The sequence below is a fragment of the Haliotis cracherodii genome, unplaced genomic scaffold, assembly GCF_022045235.1.
Source record: "Haliotis cracherodii isolate W230 unplaced genomic scaffold, xgHalCrac1.p SCAF_4, whole genome shotgun sequence".
In the NCBI taxonomy this organism is placed as follows: Eukaryota; Metazoa; Mollusca; class Gastropoda; order Lepetellida; family Haliotidae; genus Haliotis; species Haliotis cracherodii.
The window spans coordinates 68216494-68231605 of NW_027266297.1; the positions used below are offsets into that span (position 1 = coordinate 68216494).

Here is a 15112-nt window from a genome sequence, read left to right on the forward strand (position 1 = left end):
AATAAATACAATCTCTGATGTCACAGTTAGTACCTACTGTTACAGTACTATATGACCAGGCACCTCATTATCAACTACTTGAAAGAATAAATGGTCTGTAAAAAAAATTAATCTAAATATGTATGTGAATCATTAATTGCCTGTTTTCAAATTTGATGTGATGCTATAATCAACTGACATTAATGAAGGCTCTGTCCAAGAGGTTGAAGTCACCCCCACCGTGTGACACATAATCCTATAATAATCAATGTAACTATCCTCAACCAGTGTTTTAAGCCAGCTCATTGCTGACTGGCTAGTATTGAGCACAACCACCAGTGGCTTAGTTAATGACATAAATCCTGCTGGTGTATCGTGCAGGAAGCAGAGGTGCTGTAAGTCCCCATGATCCCCAGCGAGGTGGCCTAGCTTTGGTTTCTGGTGGCCTATAACCCATGTTTTAAAACTGTATAAATGATATTGTTATGTCCAAATGTGTATTTAAAATTGTTTTTAAATATACCTTTGCATTCATGAGTAAATTGTGTACATCAACTTGGTCTCGTCGCTATATGGCTGAAATAGTATTGATGTGACATTAACTTTTAACTCACTTTGTGACGATGGCAACCATCTGTTAATTACTCCAGTAGTTAATAGTTGGATAATCACAATATTTAAATATAGATGAAGCTACAGTGCAATACATAATCACAATTCAGTGTCCATACTCATAAATATCATCACTGCTTGAAGCATACTCCTTCAGCTCTGTATCTGAAGAATTACAACTGTCATGTGATTATTATCTGCAGCTGAACTGTTTGAGGGAATGATAAAAAAACATTGTCATTGACTTCTTGCTTGTCATGATTGCCTTTTATAACATCTGAGAGAGCTGAAGCAACAACACTAAGATGTGCCAGATATCTGGACCGGTCTAGCTGCTGCCAGTATCATATGAAACAAGAATACACAGCCATGGGACGCATTAGAATTTTGTCCTCATTACAGCCACAATGCACAAAGTAACAGACTTAAACACAACTTAGGACAATTAATTACAATTTGTTTCTCAGTAAACATGTATCCATTGAAGGATGGATATATGATCCAGAAATATACACTTCAACTTATACAGATTTTAAGTTTGTGAAATAGAAGCAACCAGTATTTGGGTTTAATCCAAATTGCTGCCATGGAAAACAGGAAAAGGCACCAGTTCGACTTGTGTTTGATACATGTGCAAAGTTTCATAATAACATATGAAACAGTTTCCGAATTATGCTCGGACAAATAATGTGTCTCTCCCACTTTGTGGCAGGGGATAATGTAACAGTACGCAAAATGTAACAATACGCACAATACTGTCAACATTCTTAAATTCATGTTACTGATGTCATAAATTTAAAACAAATTCAGTAAGTGAGATGGGTTTAACACCACACTGAACAGGAAGTTTAGCATTATATTAACAAAAGCTCTGATTGTTTGTGGCTGCATAAATGGTAAGTTTGCTTCAAACTTGCTTTTTGACCACAGTTTCCCATTCTAGTCTCAACATGATACATAATCTATAACATGTTACATTTAACTTTATCCTCATGAATATTTAGCAACAATTAATTTTAATCATGTAGCAAACGCAAATAACAGGCCCTTTTGAAAGAATTAGAAACAAATCTCCATACCCTACGTCTGACTGGAATGAAAGATATTTTTAATGATTTTCTAACCAATATGATTAGCAAGTAGAGGGAACAATGCACTTCTTGAAAGAACAAAGCATGAAGCAAACAGTGGTTATTTCTGTGGCTAATTTGGTTTCTGAACTGTTAAGAGGTTCAGTAAGTATTTTGAATGTTTTTGCCAGACCAATAATACGTTCAATGTGAACTCTTTTGCTTGATATTTTCCTATCACGCATAACAGTCTTGCCAGACATACGGTTTTTCTTTGAGAAGAATGTTGGCATATTAATGGTAACATCTTTTGGTGCAAAAATATCTTGTACGTTGAAACCCTTATCGGCCATAATACTATCTCCTGGGTCGCACATCACTGTCAAACCACTACGCTCTACTATTTGACGATCACTTGTGGAGCCACCATATGCAGGAGACACATATGACACAAGACCACCTGGTGTGGATCCAACAAGTATTTTGATAGTATTTCGATTTTTATACGTTGAGTAGGTAGACTGCTGAGCTATGGGGCGTTTTGGTTTCTGGATAGGGCATTCAGTACCATCAATGATAATTCGTGTGGATGGAAATTTGGATTTGAAATCAGAAGGACAAAAATAGTGCACTAAGTCTCGTTCTGGCCAGTTATCAAGCTCACTCCACTGTCTATACATAAAATTTACCCAGGTGATCCATACATTTAATACAGTTTTCTCTGAAATTCCAAAATGAAGACCAAGTTCAAAGTTAGTCTTATGTCGGCGCAGTTTCATAAGTGTTAAAAGCAATTGATTTTCCACACTGATAGTTATACTGTCAACTTTGCTGTACAAATAATTTAGGTGATATGCACACGGACCCAAACTTGCAAGTACAAAGGTGAAGTCTGTATAGTTTGACAGTCCTGTATAAAACAAAATTGCTGCAGCATTAAACATAATACTTTGTATTGAAAGCATTGGAAATTTGTCTGTCTGAGCTGATGTACTTTCATATTCAACCTCTGCACTATCTGCAGAACAAATGTTTAGGTCGGTATTCATGTCATCAAACTCAACATTGTCAATTATTTCCTCCCCAGCTACCTCACTGATATCACATTCAATATCACAATCTGTATCCATTGCTTTAAATGTCCTCTTTTTGTTCTCACGCCTTTCAATGCGGGATTTCCTTAAGCCTCCATCGGCCTCAAGTGCGTTGGCTGATTCAGTCCAGGGGAAGATTGATGGTACAGCATCTGGTTTTCTCTGTTTCCTCAGAGGTGTACACCCTGGGAAAAACAGCAGTAGTTTATTATTTTCCAAACAGATATTGTGTAATCTTTTGACTACCAGTTGTGAGATAACTTTTTATGATAAGATTTAAGTTAATTTGCAGGGAAAGAAAAAAATTTCTATGGGCACGCTATGTTTTGTCACATTATGAACATAATAGTGATACACATCAATACATTAGAAAAGTAAACAAACTTTTAAATTAAGGAAAATTATGATATAAATTAGCTGACAATTTAGCTGATATAGTCTCAACATTACATACATATAATGCCTGATACAGAGAAGTGTCTTCAAGTTCAACACGTACACATGACACTGTTCTGACAAATACATATCAAAAGTGAACAAACATGAACCTGTATTCTTGAATCATCTGTGCCTCATCTCTGTGGAAAACAAGCACCTGCAGGAAAATGTAACATGATGCATTAAAGGCAAAAACGTCAAATATGTGTTGACATTCCTGGTAAACATCAATTCAACAAATTAAAGAAGAAAACTAAGATGGGTTATGATCAAACATCAATAACTTCATAAACAGGAATATAATGGTGGTAAACAGGGTTTTACCTCAATTAACTGGGTATGCACTAGACCCCCAGTAATTGATTTCAAAGGCCCTTGCATGAAATATATGAGGGTCAAACCTATACATCACCATGAGCACTGACTGGCAAAAAAATGGCTACTATAGTAAGGCAAAAAAGACACATTATTTCTATCTGGGTTTTAAAAAACAATGAAATATACTCATAGGTTCACATGCAAACACACATAACCGTGATTTCATTAGAATTAGCCAATACTCCAATTTACTCGCCTACTCTGAACTAAAATTATTGTGAAAAAAATCCCACACTTCGAAGTTTTAAGAATCTTTACTCAATTTAACTCAATGACAATATCAAACTATCTGTGGAAATACGTGTGTCCCGCGGGACGGAACATATTCTATTTTGTCTGCGTCCATTCTTCACATTTCTGCATACTGGATACACATTTCTGAGTCACGTAAAACCCTCTTCGTAGTTTCAATGCAAGAAAATATAACAAATATAATTGGCATGCACGTTAATTAAATCTGCCAACGAATAGAAACATAACAAGTTACCCAAATATCTTACCATAACTAGTTACAGCAATGAAATCAGACGGTCTGAAGTGAGAATGACACACAACACTGTGAGGTGACGGTTTCCACATCTTGCCTTGGTTTGATTCGTCGCTCCTCCGAACAGCAATCAACCATCGTTTCTGCAACATGGGTTCTCTCGGGAACGACAAACCACCTCGATTGCAGCATCCCGGGACACAGCAGCACGTCGAAGGCATCGTAAATACTTCGTTATAGTTGTTGGTCGTGCAAATATCTATGAACCGCGTAATATACCGGAAGTACGCGCAGGACCGTAGCGTTTGGCGCCATCTATTGGCGAAGTAGTAAAGGGGCATAACTGAGGAATGTTGGCCATTCTGACCATTACTGATATAAAAATTCAAATTAAAGATATCATTAATAATTTTGAAGATATCCTTATATCAATTGTTGATATCTGTAATATAATTTAAGAAACATGAAGGAACGGCAAAAGAATTATTCTGGTCTCCAAAAGTGCAGAAAATTATTTACAGATATCTTCAAATACTTCCGATCTGGCTACATATCCATAAATTCTTCGGGTTCCAAAATGGCGGCAAACCATGCCCAACTTGTGCAGGAACTTGTAACAGCATGCCAAGCAATTCGCGGAGTTAAGGTGTTGACTATGTCTACTGTGATCAATTTGAAAAAGTGGTTGTGTGAAGAAATTTTCCACCATGGTTAGAAACATAACCCACAGTACTTAACAGATGGAAGTATTTGAAGATAACTTTAATTTTGAAGTCTTTAATAATGGCAACAATTGAAGATATAAATGATTAATTATTGATATCTGTATTTAGTTTTAAGATATCAGGAATTGAATAACTGATATCATAACGACTTCTTGGAATCTTTAAATCATATTTTGATATCATTAACTGAATTTAAGATACCAGTAATAAGCTTCACCATATCCTTTTGTGATATTCTTAATTCATTTCATGATATCCTTAATTCATTTCATGATATCCTTAATTCATTTCTTGATATCCTAAATTTTATTGCAGATATCTACAATTATCTGTATTTAAGATATCTTCAATTCCATTCAAAATATCTTTTAAACAATTGAAGATATCAGTAATTCCGTTATGAATGTGAAAACAGCTTGCCATAGAGCCTAACCACCTGATCTCGTTAGCCACCTCTTCATGCCGAGTACCAGACAGGGTAACAACAAGTACCATCTTTTAATGTCTTTTGGTATGACACGGCCTGGGATCAAACCCCGGACCTTCCGCTCTACCACTACACCACGGAGGCGGTTCTGAGGGGGGAAGATGTTTACAGACACCAACACTGACTGACACCAGACAAGTAGTCCATGACATAAGCTCACGTCATCAGGTACACATCACAATACACAAACTATACATGCACTCAAAACTTTGTATCACCACTGGAATTCCTATTAGAGTCTGTCTAGCTTAACACAAAATAAACACTAGTAATTAGTTTTCACATTTTATTTCTGTCAATGAACAAGTCAGTTCACAACTTACGTCTTGTGACATAACTATGAATGTACATTGAATATGTAAATAGGTTGGTCTCTGACATTTGACATTGACCGTGATGCTTAAAGCCAACTCCCACAGAACCTCCCTGCCTTGGTGAGAAATTACAAGCCACGTTATGTCCAAGCATAACTGTAGCAGGAGATGAGCACTTCTAAATCTCGACACAGCAACAAGGCGAGTCAACAAATAAAGATACACTGTCATGTTGAAGGAGCAAGTCATCTGGGAGTTGGCCGGTGAAACACAGAATAATGATGCAGATAGTGAAGGAGATCAACTTGACACAACAAGGGGCTTGGGTTTGATGATGGGTAGATCCTTGATACCTTCCTTTGTCACAAGTCGTACTCTGAAGTTAGGTAAGTTGACGATGAATCGCTTCTGGACCTAAACAGAAAGAAGAATGACTTTAACTTAAATGCTAATGGTAACGTAAATTGGAACAAGAAAACAGCGTTATCACTATCCCCTGCCATGACTGAGTGAGATTGGCTTAACACCTCTTTGAACAATATTCCCGTTATACCATGGCGTGTAACCTTTATGTGCTGCAATCCATGAGCACGGGTATGGTGCTGAGAAACCTAGAAACAAAATCAGAGATTTCAGGTGTGCTCAAGGGACAGAGCTCTGTGTCCCATTAAGCCTTAAGAAGTCATAAGCACTAGGATGGCTTCATATGTTATCTGAACATTTGAGAAAATCTGTTCAGATTACAAATTAATACAAACGAAAGGTCCCTTAGCTGGAATAAATAAATTATGGCACCAATTTTCGAACTCAGTCTTGATATGTAAAGATTCTCTTAGATAAGCTTGCAAAGTTTAATTCATGTAACATCAGTAGTTTTTGAGAAAACTTGTCCCCATTGAAGACACTTATCACTAAGTAAAAAAAGTTTTGTAAGAAAGTATTTAACTTGTTGCCATGGAAACATCAAAAATAAAAATTTATAAAATATTAAACGGTTTGAGCTATGCTCCGGAAACGATTTCGGGACACGCACACACAGATGCACGGACATCGGAACTTTGTTGGGGCGGGGGATAACAAACTTTAGTTAACAATGACTGACATTACCTGAATTGTGGAGTCAGATTGAAATAGTCATCTTGGTTTAAAATAAGGGAGATAACCAAGAGGAATGACAATAGTTACCCCCCTTTACATGCTATTCATCAAGTTATCACAGCACACGACACCTTTGTTACCCTCTCGGTAACATCACCGCCACCAGTGTGGGGCAAAATTCAAATTGACAAACAAAAGAAAATTATTAAGCTGGGCTAAGAGTATTCGGCGTCACGACAGTCACCACTTGCTTGAAAACATAACGGTCAGTTGGTTGCGAGTTTACTCCAAGCATGGTTGTGGCCACCCACCACAGTCTGGAGTTTTGACTGGTGGCATTGGTAGTATCACTGTGAGGAGCTTGGCTATTCATTGGCCGAGTCTAATGAAGCATGTGACACTGTACAAGGAAGGCTTTTGAAATAACACCATTCTCACCTCATCAATACACTGCTGCAACAGGGTCATCGCCTCTTCCTGGTTCATGTCTGTAAACATACACAAGCATAAACGTCATCTCAAAATCCTGTTACTGAGATCAACTGATGCCAATCTTGGAAGAAATGAAATTATTGAGCCCTTACAATAGGCTTGATACTGTTCCTAAGTATTAATAACATATGATGGGTCAAAGGCATATGAAGAAATCATGGCCATTACTTCGTTTCTTTTTCTAAACGATTGAAATATGCATCATGTCCAAATTGGCTTAATAAAAAGTAAAAGTAAAATTAAGATTTTATGAATAGTATAAATGTGTGTTACAACCAGAACAGTATCTAATAAATATTGGTTGGGTTATTCCACAAATGCTTTCGTAAATTCTATTGTGGAAATCATAATTAACGTAATGAGTCTGGACAATGGGAATAAAATTTGTAAGAAGAAAGATTGTTCATCTTGTAGAATGTTTGTTTAAAGAAAGATATTAAAGAGGAAGAACATTTTTTATTGATCTATCCTTCTTTGTATGACAATTTGAAGAGTCAGTATTTTAGCGATGTGAAAGGACATTTTAACGTCATCACTATCATTTAAATTTGTAATAGCTAACATGCATGGAAACAAGGTGCATACATATTTTACGCTTTCAATGTGAGAAAAACACGAATTGAAAAACACTATGTGAATTATTAGCCTTTGTTGATAATTTATCATGCTTACATTGATAGTAATGCATTGAATGCATAAAGGTGGGACTTTCATTAATATATTTTTTGTAATTGTTTGTGAATTATGGGCTAGATGGCCTACAATTCTGAAACAAAAAACATAATGATATTATGATATGTTGCTTATATCATTGCTCATTAACAGACTGTAGCTCCAATTAACATCTGATTCTGCCATAAATCCCCTGTGCATAATGTAGTTATTCCTGTGGATTGTACATATTCCATGGATGAAAACACACACAAAAACACTCACCGCAAAAAGCTTTCCGTAAACTGACAGCACAGACTTTCTAGTTCTAATCAAAAGAAGTTTAGTTGGAGAGACAGTACCTTTCTTGTAGTATCTGTCCATGATGCTCATGGTGAAGAGGCTGCCGTAACCATGGACAGCGAATGGCAGTTTGTTGAGAGACGCCAGATAGTCCATGAAGTACAGCACAGGTCCCTCGTCCTCATCATGCCCAGCAATCAGCATGTTCACCATGTACGGAGTCTGGGCAGGAATATTGTGGAATAAAAGATCTTATTATTCATAGTCAATGCTTAGGCAGAGACAAAGAATGTGTTTGTGAAAAATAGTGCCCAAAGACTATAATCAGCTGGTTATATATTGAAGAGTGAGTGAGTGAGTGAGTGAGTGAGTGAGTGAGTGAGTGAGTGAGTGAGTGAGTGGTTTCTGTTTGGGATTCACAGCGAATTACGATGCCTTGGACTTGGCCACCCCGATATATTGAGAGAGTGAGTGAGTGAGTGAGTGAGTGAGTGAGTGGTTTCTGTTTGGGATTCACAGCGAATTACGATGCCTTGGACTTGGCCACCCCGATATATTGAGTGAGTGAGTGAGTGAGTGAGTGAGTGAGTGAGTGAGTGAGTGGTTTCTGTTTGGGATTCACAGCGAATTACGATGCCTTGGACTTGGCCACCCCGATATATTGAAGAGTGAGTGAGTGAGTGAGTGAGTGAGTGAGGTAGGTTTCTGTTTGGGATTCACAGCGAATTACGATGCATTGGACGACTGAGCCACACCAATATATTGAAGAAGCAATGGCAATGAATGTGCATAGGAAGGTAGAAACCCAAGAACAATAGGTAGAGATTGTACACTTTCATCATTAGCCATTGTTTTGCTGTAATATTTTCTAATTATCATAGCAATCAGTCATTTACATCATCACAGTTGCCTTATACAGCACTATACAAACTACTTTACTATAGAGCATCTGATACCAGGGTTACTTACAGAACTTCTTAGGTAGTCTGCCAGGTTCTTGCGAGTAAAGTTGGCCGCCGCATGTGGAGATAATTCATATCCTGCAAAAAAAAACCCATCAAAGTTGTTACTTTAATGTTGGGTGTAAACTAAATCAAAATCCAGACTTGACATACTCAATGTGCTAAATACTTTCTACTAATTTTAGCATTACTTTCTGTAGATTTTGGTAATTTCCAACCGTACCTGTCTAGCAGTTTTTAAGATTCAAACACTGGCTACCAAAGGCAACTCCGACCATGTGAATGGTCCAGAAAGAACCTGGCCGGCTGAACATCATATGACACCACTGATGTAAATCTTGGCTGCCATACTGACATGTTTGCTGGGACCTGTTGTATAGATGTTCTGGACGTAACGCTACCAATTAACTTGCAATTTTGTAAAGTCTGATGATGCACATGTTCACATGCTGGGTGCGGCGTTAAACAACAAACAAACAAACATCATTGAAATATGCATTCCCTTATTATTTTCCATCCCTGTAGCTTGCTGAGACCTCATGTTAATCATGTCAATGTGATTTGCTATGGTTTTAAATCAAGGAACATCCTAAATATGTTGTACCAACTGTTCATTGGTTTGGTCTGAAAACCATTGTTAGCAAATTGTAAATTCAGTAAGTAGGCCCTACTCCCTGACCTCAGTCATTTCAATTTGTTTATTTTCAATTCATGCTGTCATCAATGTGCCTTTGGCTTGTAACAATAATTTGCTGACGTCTAAACATGATCAAAATAATGTATTGACTTATGGGACAAGAAGTATTACAGCAACACTGTGTCATAAACAGATTTAATAAGACCTATATGCACACCAATGCCTTTGTGTTCAAAAGCAAAAAGACACTTTTCAAGTCATTGTAACATACTGACTGCCTGAAAACATACCATGTACCTTATATAAATCATTGCTGACTGCGCAGTCAAAATTGAGACAACGCTGTCAACGATATATTTGAAATATGGTATGCATAATATAAGTATAACAATGAAAACCTGATCCGAATCCTATTTGACAAAGCTGCCATTAATATGACATTGGCATTGTTATTAAAGTATCATTCCATGCAAACATGAAAAACATACCATTTCTCATTTTGTACAACTGAATATTTTTGGATATGTATTCTGCAAACTGCACTGTGTCCCCAGACTCTCCAGTCACCAGCATGAGGAGTTTGTCACTCAACTTGTGCATCTTGTCATGATCTGAAACATTTGACCGATTAAACATGTACAAAGTAGTACTAGAAAAATAATCAGTTGATATAGTGTGGGCTTACAGAGAGTGAGTTGCACTACAAACTTGTATCCTTGGTCAAGAATTGCTGAAAGCAGTGGAAGCCATCAGACCAAAACAGAAATCGCTGTACCAAAATGTTGCATCGAAAACAGTTGCAACCCACAAGTCAGTTCCATCTTCATTGGATGCTACAGCTCCATAATCAGAGCTCCAGATAACTTTTGAGCAATTTCGTTTTTACTCTAATATTTCTATTTTAATTGGGTTATTACATTTTTCATTGGGTAAGCAATATTTTTCACTCATCTATTCATGACTCTATAGGGTATTTGCCCCAAAGAGTGAACATTTTTAGATTTCAAGAAAATGAAATGATATTTTAGATGTACATAACCATGATGACGGCTTCACTCGGAAAGTAAATTAGCTGGAAATTGTGTTTCGGAAATTGGCTCCTTTGTATGCATGCTGAAAAAGCTTTACTGGGTATTTACACTGGCTGTTTTCATACATTTGAGTTTTTCCTTTACCTGTTTACTGCATGCGTTTCTGTACGCTGGTTAATTGAGAGTAATTGGGTTGAGTTTTTTTTTTGGGGGGGGGGTGTATTTTATGCAAATACGTTGTTTATCTGTAGCTCTGAAAATGCAATTTAAAAGTTGTGTCAAGATATCAAAATTATTTCACTGAATCCATGAGCATGATGAAGCCATCTGCCTGTAACATGTGGAAGTCTGCGAATTTCATTCATGTTGTTTGTAAACCAGTTTATAACCATGGTACTCAAACAACATCAATGGAGGTTGAGGAGAAAGACTACTCCATTCAATACTTGTGATTATCACAACCTTGACCTGTTAAAGATTTGGAAAAACAACATAGTAACAAGTTGTAGAATATGACAGATTACAATGATTACACTGAGATTCGTAATTACTTCTAATAAATGAGCAATGGACAGATATATAATGTATATGCTTCAAATATACCTATACTTTTTCAGACTTTATTATCAGCAAAATCATTTTTAATGATTTAAACTGACTCTTTTGTGTGCGGGTCATTCAAATTTGTCAACGAGTAAACAAATTACGAATGCTCAAAACCTGGGATGGCAGAGACGGGGAAATTCAGATACATGTTGGCAATCTCCATTTGGTGCAAATACAGTCAAGTCTCGTTAATCCGACACTCGTTAATCCAACAATCAGCTTTATCCGACACTAATGATGGGAACCGATTAAATCAGTGCTATTTAGACCCGTTAATCCGACAGTCTCGCACTCCGATCCCGACACACCTAATTTGCAACGATTTAACAAAATCACTCATTAATCAGTCTCGTTAATCCCAAACAGTGATCAGCGTACTCCGTGGTCATCTGCCCGCGAGTACACAGCCCGTGTTTTGATGCCAGACGAATCGGCTGGTAGGTGCATATTACAACGGCTGCAGAGATAAACTTGCTTAACAATAAACAATTAATGCTTTAAATAAAGAAAACAGGATAATTCCCATGATAAGATTACCACAATCTTATTAAAATCAGATACAAGCTCTCGCTATCGACGAGGACATCCCATTACCAGAAAGTATGACCTACCAATGAAATGACCAACAGGAAGTCGAGGTTAGCCACTTAGAAAGCAGCTTTCTTAAGCTATGCTTAAGCTTCCAGACTATGCTTTTTAAAGTATTTTGAATCGGTCAGACAGTCTGTAACAGTTGTTTTGTGTTAAACTTTAGAGGTTGCATGATTAGAAAACATATTTCGCCAACAGTGAAACATAACAATATGAATATTTATTATATATTTTTTATAACGTGTTTGAATCCTTATCTATCCTTATCTATCATGTAGTTAATACTACTAAATTTCGTTTATCCAACATACTCGTTAATCCGACATAATCATATGCAACCATCGATGTCAGATTAACGGGACTTAACTGTATCAGTTAGTATGGAACATCTAGTCTCCCCAAGGATCGTGAAGGGTTGCTTGATTGGAAACCGTTACATTGTCAGCTTGAAGTAAACCTAGGCTAATGAGTTAATCTATGAAACAAGTGTCACAGTCCGCAACCTCAAATAGCGATATATATAGGCTGTTCCAAGTTAACAGCATTGTTGCCAACTGCAGTGTTATCAAAACCTTCCACTTAACCAGCAAATGTGCAGATATGTTGATGCCCTTTTCATGTAGTTTAGATGTTTTAATGTATCCAGTCTCAACATAAGTTCGATGGGAAAATCCGTACCCACGGAGATCTGTACACAAGCGTTTTGGACGAACTCAAACCCAAATATTGGATAACCCATACCCACTCGTACCTGATCAACTGGATGACTCGTACCCCGAAAAGGGAATAAGTATCCAATGAAAATATACATGATTTGTCATACCAAGGCAAACAGTTCAGAACCTGGTCAAAATACCAGCGAGGGAGATTTCAGCTAACGGAAGCTATGATCTCCAGTGACAAGCCAAATTAAGGACTAAAATGACAAATAACAGACACTGATTGAGTTAAATGGTTGATTGTTCATTCACCAATTCACCAGTAAGAATTAATGAGAATTTTGTGTTGAATAAATGATTAGAAACACGTTTTCATAGTCTAAACCTAATAAAGCAATCCGGTTTCCAACATCTTGCTTCAAAACAGGGAGTAGTGCACTTTACTGGGTGCACTTTTTCATATCCAATGAACACTGTGGGGACTTGAACGTGCTTCACCGGCTCACCGCCTTGGCTAATTAATGCGTTAATTAGCATGATTAGCCGACACTCTACCACTGGACCACGAGCGCTATCACACATAATCAGTACTCGTTTAACGGGTCATTAGCACCCCATTCACAAGCATGCGTAATTCAGAAAACAATGAATTGTGCATGCGTGTGACGTCACTGTCCACTGTCCCATTAATCTTTTCTTAAAACCACACCCGACATTGTTTATGTCAAACATGACCGACCAATCGGATTACCGCTTGAAAAGGTAAGAAATTATGGCTAACCCTTGCCCAAAAAAAGCTAACCCTAGGGACCGAAAAGGGGTGTTGGATCGTAAAGATGTGTAAGTTTCCATAAGACTGAAAAGGGGGGTTTGATTGTAAAGGCGTGTAAGTTTCCCTAAGACGGAAAACGGGTGGTGGATCGTGAAGCGAGAGTCACCGGAGCATGAGGCATAGCGGTAGCATCTATAGTGAGACAGCGGTAGCACTGTAGTGTGGTAGTTGAGTGGATGGTAGAGCTTGGGCTGCGCCCGGTAAACTGCATTGTTGTCTTGGGTAATGGTCTGCCATATACGAATGCTCCAAAACAGGTAAGAAGGAGAATTTTAGAGACGGGTTAGCCATTTTCGCTGGGTGAGAATCTCCGTGGGTACGGATCGTTTAGTATCCGTACGATGTAATGTATACACTTCAAACCGTTTCTAACGTTTTGGACCAACACCGTTTTCTATTTCACCTGACCTCGTCCACGTTATTGTTAAACTGCCGTGATTGTATGTGGAGAAACCATGCAAAATAGAAAATTGATGCATAAGACAAAATGTGGTATGGACCCTGGAGGAAAAAGCAAACGCAGATCCCCCGGTTGATGCTTTCACAAACAAATATACCTTGCTTCATGGCAATGACACTTCTTCCAGAAACCATGTCACAGGCTGTCAGAATGAAATCCTTCCCTTGGATCCCTATCAAAAACTCCATTCTCACTTTTATCGGGGCACCGTAGTGAATCAAAATGCAAAATGTTGAAGTGAGACAGCACTCTTGATACTTCCGGTGTAATCCCGCAACAAAATTACCGGTGTCGGTGTTAACATTATTAAAAAAAATTAACAATTCATACGCCGGTATTTGCGTTTTCAGAGTATATCACGATATTCTAATATGTATACGTATAATACAATTTATATGAACGTGTTTTTAACAAATATGAGTCAGCCTATTTAACAAAATCTTAACTCAAAAACGAAACGAAATATAAGACTAAACACAAGTAACATTTTGATGCATCGTACATTTGAGTTAGTCGTTTGCTTTTTGAGTGGCTTCAGTCACAATCGGCGTTCGACCATATTGGCAAGGCACTATCACCCCCGATTATCCAGTGTAATACACATCACCATTCGTTGAGAAAATATATTTACATACATATGGTTCTACCAGTACACGTGCAGATATGTATCCAAATTAAGAAATAATGGAAAAAAAGAACCAACCACAGCCTGTGCATATTACCCTCACTTCTACAGTTATTTATCTCCATTTTCATTAGAGTAAACATTTTTCATTTGGTTTCATATTTTCCTTTGTTTGAACATTTTTTGTTAGACCAGAAGAAAATTATGAATGCTATATAAGCTAGATCAAAGGCTTATCAAGAACCCCATAACCGTCTGTACATTTTGCTTTTATCAGATAATGGACAAGATATTGTTTGATGCGTATCTTTTGCTATAGCGTTAAAATTAATTTAAATTCACCAACATTTCAAACGATTATTTCTTCTTCTTTTTTTTTCAAGTTACTGAAAAAACATCGCACAACATAATATACCCTAACTGGCAACTGCTGGCGCATCATTTCATCTTAGCCCCGAAGACAAAACAAAATAAACTTTTTTTTTTCAAGAATCAGTGTTATCAGTGCTCCAAATTAACATTATATCGAGAGTGGAACGTATTCGTGTAGAGATCATATATACCGGGGTGTCTGAGACCGC

The 15112-nt window shown here is 37.4% G+C and overlaps 2 protein-coding genes across 2 annotated transcripts; both read right to left on the reverse strand.

The window, feature by feature from the left end:
- Window positions 1-1685: 1685 nt before the first annotated feature.
- Window positions 1686-4359, reverse strand: LOC139480074 (uncharacterized). The gene is made up of 3 exons (XM_071263054.1): window positions 4072-4359; window positions 3304-3350; window positions 1686-2940 (listed from the first exon to the last, which is right to left on the reverse strand). Exon 3 carries the CDS (start codon window positions 2789-2791, stop codon window positions 1724-1726), a length of 1068 nt encoding a protein of 355 aa, XP_071119155.1. The 5' UTR covers window positions 2792-2940; window positions 3304-3350; window positions 4072-4359; the 3' UTR covers window positions 1686-1723.
- A 1183-nt stretch (window positions 4360-5542) lies between these two features.
- On the reverse strand, window positions 5543-14190 carry LOC139478927 (proteasome subunit beta type-2-like). The gene is made up of 6 exons (XM_071261620.1): window positions 14004-14190; window positions 10216-10338; window positions 9098-9168; window positions 8188-8350; window positions 7121-7170; window positions 5543-5998 (listed from the first exon to the last, which is right to left on the reverse strand). The coding sequence occupies exons 1-6, from the start codon at window positions 14092-14094 to the stop codon at window positions 5885-5887; spliced, it is 612 nt and encodes a 203-aa protein (XP_071117721.1). The 5' UTR covers window positions 14095-14190; the 3' UTR covers window positions 5543-5884.
- Between the last annotated feature and the right edge of the window lie 922 nt (window positions 14191-15112).

Coding starts and splice junctions, on each gene's coding strand:
- LOC139480074 (XM_071263054.1), bottom strand. CDS start 2,791: ATGGATACAGATTGTGATATTGAATGTGATATCAGTGAGGTAGCTGGG.
- LOC139478927 (XM_071261620.1), bottom strand. CDS start 14,094: ATGGAGTTTTTGATAGGGATCCAAGGGAAGGATTTCATTCTGACAGCC. Junction 8,351..9,097: donor CAGACTACCTAAGAAGTTCT/GTAAGTAACCCT, acceptor ATTCCTGCCCAG/ACTCCGTACATGGTGAACAT. Junction 5,999..7,120: donor TGCAGCAGTGTATTGATGAG/GTGAGAATGGTG, acceptor CTTTCTGTTTAG/GTCCAGAAGCGATTCATCGT.